The 10,090-nt window shown below is 37.8% G+C and overlaps 1 protein-coding gene across 1 annotated transcript; it reads left to right on the top strand.

The window, feature by feature from the left end:
- The first annotated feature begins 2,616 nt into the window (after positions 1-2,616).
- LOC107568802 (syncoilin-like) lies at positions 2,617-8,249 on the top strand. The gene is made up of 5 exons (XM_016254788.1): positions 2,617-2,714; positions 3,719-4,481; positions 6,292-6,711; positions 6,789-6,913; positions 8,089-8,249. Exons 2-5 carry the CDS (start codon positions 3,732-3,734, stop codon positions 8,144-8,146), a joined length of 1,353 nt encoding a protein of 450 aa, XP_016110274.1. The 5' UTR covers positions 2,617-2,714; positions 3,719-3,731; the 3' UTR covers positions 8,147-8,249.
- Positions 8,250-10,090: the final 1,841 nt, after the last annotated feature.

Below are 10,090 nucleotides of genomic sequence, written 5' to 3'. Positions count from 1 at the left end.
ATAAACCCAGGGTTGAGAATGTCATTGGATGAGTATTTTCAAGTGTGAAAAGCCCATAATGTATTTGATATTTAATTTAAATGGAAATACATAACACTTTAGAATACTGTTTCATCATTAATGAATAACTACACATGAACACACGAGTAACACAATATTAGCACTCTAGTAAGTACTATTAACTAAGAAGAAACTCTGATTAATGAATTAGTCATTAATAGTGCTTAGTCCAATGTGGTAGTTCACTATTAGCAAATCAGTAACTACTATTTTTCATACCTCCCAGAAAACTACTAAGAACTACTGCACTCTCAGAAAAAAAGGTACAAAAGCTGCACTGGGGCACCTTTGTACCTAGAGTCCATATTGGAATCCTACAGGAACAAATTAGTACCTAAAGTGTACATATTAGTACTGTCCCAGTGACAGCATTTGTACCTTTTTTTTTTTTTTTTTTTTTTTTACATGTATACAGGTTCATAATTGCTATGAATAGTGCTTAATTAATTCTAAAGTGAAGGTCATGATAACCCACTAGTATTGACTCAAGTATTACCAAATCCCTCAGAAGGAATTGTGAATTATTTGGAAGTGAATTATAAAGTGAAAAGCATGATAACTCTCTAGTAATGACTGACGTCTTTGTAAACTTTTGAGATTTTTGTAAGGTTCTGGATAGTGATTTGTTCAGGTGAATTTGGTAACACTTGAGTCATTACTAGCGGGTTATCATGATCTTCAATTTAGAATACTGACCCAATAATAAGTCATTCCTGTAGCAAGATGTAGTAACACTTGAATCAAAACCTTACAAATATCTCAAAAGCTCACAATGACTTCAGTTAAAATTAAGGAGTTATCATACTTTTCACTTTAGAATACTGATACAAATAATTAGTAACCTCCTCTGAAGGATTTGGTAACACTTGAGTCATTAGTGGGTTACCATGACCTTCACTTTAGAATTTATTATGCACTTTGCATTATTTACATTAATTATAAACTTGTATGCAGTCGTTCCAAGTAGTTCTCTGGGAGATATGAAAAAAACTGAACTGACGTCTTTGTAAACTTTTGAGATTTTTGTAAGGTTCTGGATAGTGATTTGTTCAGGTGAATTTGGTAACACTTGAGTCATTACTAGCGGGTTATCATGATCTTCAATTTAGAATACTGACCCAATAATAAGTCATTCCTGTAGCAAGATGTAGTAACACTTGAATCAAAACCTTACAAATATCTCAAAAGCTCACAATGACTTCAGTTAAAATTAAGGAGTTATCATACTTTTCACTTTAGAATACTGATACAAATAATTAGTAACCTCCTCTGAAGGATTTGGTAACACTTGAGTCATTAGTGGGTTACCATGACCTTCACTTTAGAATTTATTATGCACTTTGCATTATTTACATTAATTATGAACTTGTATGCAGTCGTTCCAAGTAGTTCTCTGGGAGATATGAAAAAAACTGTACTGAGCAGCTAATAGTGAACTACTACTTTCAACTGAGCGCTATTACTTACTAATTCATTAATCAGTTTCTTGTTAGTTAATAGCAGGTACTAGAATGTTAACAGTTAACAGTCATTTGTTCCTGTGTAGTTATTCATTAGTGTTACCCACTTCATAACTTTATTGTTTTAAAAATCTCCAGTAGATTAATTTGGAATAAACGTGAGAATTCTTTCTAAAGAAGGATTCAGAATAGCACACTGGTTTCTCACGTATTTAGAAATACATTCACCATGTCATTATTATTTTTATTACAAATTGTATTTTGACATCTTATGGTTTTCATATATTAAGCCTTATCACAGCACTAATCTATTAACTTGTTGAAACTAGCTGCCTCAAAATATCTACCTTGTACCAACTTTACTGATCTGTGAAACATCTATTTAGATCTGCGATGTCTATTAAAAGCAGCTGAGAAAATGAGCAGGCATGGTGGGAATTTGGAGCTGTTGGCTCTTCTAAACAAACGCTCACTCCTCATATCTCGCTGTCTCTTGGAGCTTTCAGTTCCCACTTGATTTCAATCCTGTCCATGCTTTATGAGAGCCCGGCTTTCAGGTCATTCCTGAATGTAGGTCAGTGTCGTTTAGGAAACCACAAAAGTGATGACAACTTTTGCCACTCTTGTGTGGCCACCCTTCTTGGATTCTTTTGCTGTATCACAGTGGTTTTCAATCCTGGTCCTGGGGACCCACCGCTCTGCATATTTTGCATGTCTCCCTTATTTAACACACCTAATTCAGATTATCAGCTCATTAGGAGAGAGATCCATGAACTGCGGTGCTGTGTATCAGATAAGAGAGACAAACAAAATGTGCAGAGTGGTGGGTCCCCAGGACCAGGATTGAAAACCACTGCTGTATCATGTCCATGTGCTACACTTTCCACACATTGGATACTGATTATAGCTATTTGCATAAAATTTGCTCTTTGCTGTCCTATTGGTTCCCGTGAGCAGGTCGCACCTCCCAGAGGACCTCATGATTCCTGATTAGCTCATATTTCTTCCCCCTTCTGTTTATTAATAAAGGTAAACAGATTAAACGTTGCCTGAGAGACTGGCGGCATATGTTTAAACTCGGTCAGAGAGAGGCCAGACTACCACTGTCCTATTTTCATGTTCAGCTGGCTACCAGCTCTTCGCTTTGGGTTCACTTCATGGTTATCGTCCTGGAACCTCGTCATCTGAGTTGAGGTGGGTTGATGCATTTAAATATAACAGTTTTTTTTTCTCAAATGCTTTTGATTTTAGAATATTTACATTGGCACAGAATCCTAGCTCTAGATACATCTTTAGACTTGTCATATCACTACCTACTCAGTCACTGCAGTGTTTTCGTGGTTATTCTTTCTCACTCTGTTTCTATTTTTGGCGATGATTTCAAGAGTCTGGAAAAAGTCGGAGGAAATTAGTTAATTGAAGACAAATGTACATTTATTTTCACTTGATTACAGTTATTAGTTACTTCAAAACAACGTGTAAAACTGCTAATATGTCATGTAGCATGCTTGAGTAAACATGTCAAAGGAATGAGCAGTTGTTCATGATGGGGATTTTGAGATCACTGGCACTGGTGGAATGTTCTCTGTCTGTTCTTGCTGCCAGTTCAGCAGCTGCTCTGTGTCCCATCGAGACTGGCATAAGAAACGCCAGCCCTGTCTAAAAGGAAGACTGTGGATGGGCATTTCTATACTTACATAAATCATAGGGTTTAGGCAAGTTTATGTGCAAAAAAAATTGTTTCCTCTTTTTGGTTATTGACAGCATTTTGATGAAGATGCAGAAGATTAATCTGTAGAAACTTTTACATTTTATTCACTTCATGTTTGCCACATGCAAGAGCATGTATGTACCAATGTGTACATGTTCTTTACAACTGATCAAAGGTCCACTCGCAGATGTTAATCTAAGCTTTTCAAATGAACGCTGTATATGAGTGTGTTCATGATCAGTCAGCTGTTCGACAAGTTTATGCAGCTGTCCCTCAATGACGCATTCGCTTCAGATTTCTTCTCACCATCCTTTGATCACTCAGGAATCACAGTTCACAAAGCATAATGTACATAAAGTATAAAATGAACTTAATGGCTAACCACAAGATGTGTTGATATAGTGATCAATGCGTTTGGTGTTTGTGAAAGTAATACAAACTACATAATTCTGATTTACCTGGCATTCACACAATGTTCACCCCATAGGTCAACATATAAAATGGAGGATCAAGAAATGAACTTTGAGCAAGCTTATGGGTCTCTATCTGAGACAGACAAAACGTTTGATCCCTTATTTATTGAGGAGGAAGATGAAGACTACTTTGAAGATTGCTTGGAAGAGATTGAGGCTGCTCTAACTCTTCCTGGAGAATCCATGCATTATTCAATAAAATGCAGAGAAGCTTTGCAAGCTGAGTTTAATGGACTTATGCAACAGATGTTAGCACAGTTAGATGTTTTTGATGCAGCCCATCCAACTACTGCACCACTGGAGTTATTTTCAGAAACAGAGAACAAATTGGACAAGAATGGATTCATAACAACAATTAAGTTCGGAGAGACATGCATTCCTGAGAAAGCGCAAACTGTGTTGGAGGACGAAGATAGCACTGTTGCCAGCCCTGTCGAGGTAAGGCCTGAGTTGTCTGCCACCATGGAAATACAAAAACTCAGAGAAGCATTCGAGAGCTGTATTGAGGAGGTGGGCCAGTTGGAGCGCAGAAGGGATGAGTTGGTTCAGGAGCTTCTGGAGCTGGAGGAGCCCATGGCCCAAGAGCTGCAGACTGTGAGAGAGGCTCTGGGGGAAGAACAAGGCCTCCTGTCCAAAGTCAGGCTGGAAAGACAGAGCCTGCAGGAGGAGACTCAAAAGACTAAGAGACACCTGTTCACAGCGGCCCGAGATGGTGCACAGAGACAAGTAGAGCTTGAATTACAACAGAAACAGGTGGAGCAGCTCAACCAAGCTCAGGTAGTGTCAAGTGAACTGGTACAAGTACATTGAAACAGAAAAGATGTAAAATCCTGCTCAAGGTTTGTTCTATTCAACTTAAGCAAGATTTTTATACCGATTACAAAAAGGGTTTACAAATGTAGTTTAGAACTGTATAGCAAAAGGACACCAGGAACTGTAGCCAGACATTTAATATGAGGTCAGAGAGAGGCCAAACTACCACTGTCCTATTTTCATGTTCAGCTGGCTACCAGCTCTTCGCTTTGGGTTCACGTCATGGTTATCGTCCTGTTAAGAGTAAGAGTTTAAGAGGTAAGAGTTTCTTCTGCTTTCCCGGTCAGGCCAGTAGTTAATAGATTTGCTCTGTTAATATTCTCAGTGGCCCTAAAACAAAAATTAGATAAATTTTTTATTAATTTAATTCTTTGTTTAATGAATTATAGAATTTAATTCTATAATTCTCTCTCTCAATGTATTTTTTTTTCTTACATATTTTTTTAACTACATTTTTTTTCTTAAATTTCAGCAATTTTTGGAAATTGTACATTAAACTCAATAACATTATATAATATATAATAATATAAATAAAACATTATATATACAATTTTATTCCACGTTTTACTTCCCGTTTCTTTGTTTTCTACACAATTTTTTTCAGTGTGCAAAATGATAGTATACCTGGGCAGGGGCGGACTTAACCAATAAGCGAGGTAAGCAGTCGCTTAGGGCCCTGGGGAATCAGGGGGCCCCATCTGATATAGGCGAAACATGTTTGGCAAATGCTCCGGTGTGTATTTGTGTTGTAGAGAGCGTCAAATGTTTATATTTACAGCATGTTTTGCAGCATTAAGCAATATAACCAATCACAGACATACAGTATCTGTTGAAATTCTGAACGCGAAGTGTTTAAGTTAAAATCCACTCACCGTTCAAAACGCCGAGTTTTTGTCCAGTGCTGAGCTCTGCAAACTCATGAATCCTCTCATTAAAAGTGTAGATACGATGTAAATAAGAGATTCAGTGTGCAGTGTAGAGCTTAATTGATTCCCGGAACGTCGTGAGATCGCGTTGAACTGAAGTGAGTGACCGCTTTTAGTGACAGCTTTCATATATGTGCGCCAGCGCAAACTGCTGCGCACTCGAATAAATGCACGAATGCGATGACTGGAGATTTTCGCTTAATAATTACATTTTTGATTTGTTTCTCTGCAAACCCTACCACATGACTTCAGAACACTTGGAATCCTTTTTGTACAAAGACTGAAGAAAATTATAAATCATTAAATGGATGAGTGCAAGTATTTTTATTTTATTTATTTATTTATTTTTGATAATGTCTTCTTTTGTGATCCGAAAAAAGTAAGGTAATATGGCTTTAGAACAGCATTAGGTTGACTAATTTGCTGAATTTATCCAATAGACAAGTTCTGAAGGGGTAAATAAACTATAAACTATGAAAGAGAGAGCGAGCAAAATAAGGGGTAGGCGTAAAAGAACACATACTTATTGTGTTGGGGCCCCATAACTGGAATTTGCTTAGGGCCCCCAAATCACTAAGTCCGCCCCTGTACCTGGGGAAACATTGGTTTTGATTGGTTTGTGGTTTTCAGACCTTTTTTCTTTCTTTCTTGCAAAATTTGTTAATCAGATTATTTTAAATAGCAAACAAGTTCCAACTTCCAACCAACAGAACTTTTGTAAAACAAATGTCGAAAATCATATGGTTCAAGTTACTCAGTCCATGTTGTTCATGTGACATCAGTTGTGATAAATGCGACATCAGTTGTGTTATATCCACTCTAACTATATTCAAAACCCTCTGGCTCAGGAGGAGCTGAAGGCCCTTGCTGTTAAGCTGACTGAGGAGATCGCCAACATCCATTCAGACCACCAAAGCAACCTGCAAGAACTGCAAAAGCAACTGAACGTCACTCAAGAATCCAGCAAGAGGAAGAACCGCTCTTATGTGACTCAAGGACGCCGGGCTTCTTGTGACCTCCGGCAGTACCTGCAGGGTGGGATCAAAGCTCTGGAAGAGTTTTACGAGCCCCGGTTAGTGTCCCTGCTGAAGAGACGGGAGGCCACCATGGATTCCCTCAGTAAGGCTAAAGAGCAATGCCAGGAGCTGAGGGCCCAGTTAGGACCGCTGAAAGAAGAGGAGCAGATGCTGAGACTCCAGAGATCTTGTCTGGAGGAGAGGATCCGACTAATGGAGAGACAGAGGAAGGAAAATGTGGAACAATATCGGGTGAGTAATGTTCACTGATTTTAGATAACTGTCATTTTAGATCACAAGTTATTGAATGTTTAATGTTTTTCTTTCAGGAGACAGTTGATGCCTTGGAGGAGAACATCAGAGAACTGAAAACTGAGCTCAAGGTCCAGATAAAGAAGACAGAAGGATTGGATATGCTGAAGAACAACATGGCCAAAGAGCTGTTGTTCTACAGGCAAGTGCAGACACTTTTTCAAAGAGGTTTTTTGACACTGCATAGTAATTTAAGGAGAAAATACTAGTACACCATGCGTGTATTAAGTAATAAAAACTCTTTGTTAATGTTAATGTCTATGTTAATGCATCCTCGTCCTAACCAGCTGCAACAAGTTGCAAGATTTCTAGCTCTGTCACACTACATTGGATAGCCCCATCCACAATGATATGTCATTGGTCCAAAAGTTTACTCTACTAAATATTAAAAATCACGTAGGGTAAGAAGGGCTAAGATTCCCCCAAGTAAGATGACCCCAACATTTTATCTAGTATTTACTGTAACTCATGGTTATTATTTAGTAATTCCATGATTTAGATGTACATCTTCACTTTTCATTAAAACCTGGCATGTTTAAGGCATGTTATGACAGTTCTTTAATTAAAATATGGTCAATTTAATATGTAAATATCCATATGCCTGTATATAAGTCAGAACAAATTTCCATTTCAGATGAAAGGCGTGTAGTTTCTTTACAAAGTGACATCGCCTGCTATTGTCCTGGCATGCATAATATAGCGTTTTAGTCATTTTCGCAGATCCGTGTGAAGAGAGATCGTTTTGAGTTGTTGTCTGTACACAAAGCTTTTCAAAAAAACAAAGAAAGCATTTTCGGTTTTTATTACATTGTTGTTGTGTAAATGTATCCTGTAAATACTATTCTCAAGAGACGCATCTTCCTCCACCTTACCCTACATTCTGATTGGCTGTGATTGTACTGGATTTCCACTTTCAGTGTGGACAGACAATTTACTTTTACTAATTGCTGAAAACTTGCTGCATTGCATCTGGTTAGGACAGATGGCACCAGGGCCAGCACGTGCCTATAGTCAAACTAGGCAGGAGACCATTTAAATTTAGACATTTGGAACTATTGCACTCATATCAACAAGTTATCACCCCATTAATTATTCTAATTCTAAATTAACTTTGGTCCATAGTGCCGCTCCCGTGTGAAATGCTCGTGTATGTATTTATTTAAGTGCAAAATGTATCAATAAACAAAATCTTCAGTCTTTCACGTGCATCTAGATTGTGTTTAATTGTGACTGTGAAGTGTTTTGCCTAAAGTGGCAGTTGAGCTTGTGCCAGCCCTGGATGGCACATCTATATTTTACGCCTTTATTATTTTACAGAGAGCATGTAGAGGGCCCCTGCAAGCAAGAGAACAGTGTGATGGTGGAAAAAACCTAATGAACTCATGTTTGTATTATTATCTTATTAGTTATGCAAAATGCTTTTGATATATTTTCATAGTTTAATCGAAACTGCTTGTCTTCTTTTTCATTAATAGTCAATCACCTACTGAAGATGCACAACAGTGTTTGTTTGGGTTTTTTTTTGGCAAAGGTCAAATTAGATTTTAAAAAAAGCACTCTGAACAGCAAGGACCAATTGTGTAAATTAACTTTGGTCCATAGTGCCGCTCCCGTGTGAAATGCTCGTGTATGTATTTATTTAAGTGCAAAATGTATCAATAAACAAAATCTTCAGTCTTTCACGTGCATCTAGATTGTGTTTAATTGTGACTGTGAAGTGTTTTGCCTAAAGTGGCAGTTGAGCTTGTGCCAGCCCTGGATGGCACATCTATATTTTACGCCTTTATTATTTTACAGAGAGCATGTAGAGGGCCCCTGCAAGCAAGAGAACAGTGTGATGGTGGAAAAAACCTAATGAACTCATGTTTGTATTATTATCTTATTAGTTATGCAAAATGCTTTTGATATATTTTCATAGTTTAATCGAAACTGCTTGTCTTCTTTTTCATTAATAGTCAATCACCTACTGAAGATGCACAACAGTGTTTGTTTGGTTTTTTTTTTGGCAAAGGTCAAATTAGATTTTAAAAAAAGCACTCTGAACAGCAAGGACCAATTGTGTCAGATATCCAGATCTTTATCTGACAAGTTATGGAGCTCAGAATGTTCTTAAAACACTGTTTTTGATGTGTGTATAAGAGGGAATAAAGCTCATATATCAAGTGGTGCTTGTGAACTAAGTGCTTTCTCTTATGAGTAAGTGAAGTGGGCAAAACAAGGACTTATATGGGCACTGTAGGAGAGCTCTATAAACATGCCTACAGCACGATGGTGAAAACATTTAGATGAAGGACTAAGAGATTATGAAATAAGTGCTTTGTTGATTTTATGTGTCTTGTTAAGATCTGAGATAAACAAGTAAGAATTAGAAATTGTTTATATGAGTCATACCTAGTTGTGAATAGAGTACAAGGATACGAACTCTGTCAGAGTGACAGGGAGCATGCTTTTTTAAGACTAAATAAGTTGCTATTTCAAGACATTTTGGAGATTAAAATGTAAAAAATTTGAATCTGGGTAATGACAAAAATAAAGGTGTTTGTTGAGGCTTTTGTTCAGTCTTTTTTTTTTTTGGCTTTCTCGTGTGAAACAATTACAATTGGTCAGGCAAGATGGATTGTCATTCACATCTGGTAGTAATATCCATCTCAAATTAATCTTTTTGTGGTCACTTATGAGAGAGGAATCTGCAGCAAGTTCTGGACATGGGCATGAAGGAGAAAGGATGTGTGATAGGCCTGTCCTAAAGTCCCTGCTATCTTTTATCCTGTGATCTCTACTGTTTTCATTTCAAGCTTGATAAAGTTCAGCTAATATTATAATTATAACTATTGCTGAAGACAGGCTAACTAAATTTGATGATCGGTCTATAAGCAATCATTTTCAAATTACTAACTTGCACTTTACATACCTAAATACAATGAAATGTGGCAATGTAGCAAGGTGGGGCATCCATGGATCGGACTTGTTTGTTCAGCACATCCCACAGATGCTCGATTGGATTGAGATCTGGGGAATTTGGAGGCCAAGTCAACACCTCAAACTCCTTGTTGTGCTCCTCAAACCATTCCTGAACCATTTTCGTTCTGTGGCAGGGCACATTATGCTGCTGAAAGAGGCCACAGCCACCAGGGAATACCGTTTCCATGTATATGCTCTGAAACAATGCTTAGGTAGGTGGTATGTGTCAAAGTAACATCCACATGGATAGCAGGACCCAAGGTTTCCCAGCAGAACATTGCTCAAAGCATCACACTGCCTCCGCTGGCTTGCCTTCTTCCCATAGTGCCACCCGGCGCCACGAGCTCCCCAGGTAAGC

The sequence above is a fragment of the Sinocyclocheilus grahami genome, unplaced genomic scaffold (assembly GCF_001515645.1).
Source record: "Sinocyclocheilus grahami isolate Dianchi unplaced genomic scaffold, SAMN03320097.WGS_v1.1 scaffold1281.1, whole genome shotgun sequence".
Classification (NCBI taxonomy): Eukaryota; Metazoa; Chordata; class Actinopteri; order Cypriniformes; family Cyprinidae; genus Sinocyclocheilus; species Sinocyclocheilus grahami.
Note: the sequence above shows the minus strand (reverse complement) of the source record. Positions and strands in the feature narration are given on the sequence as shown.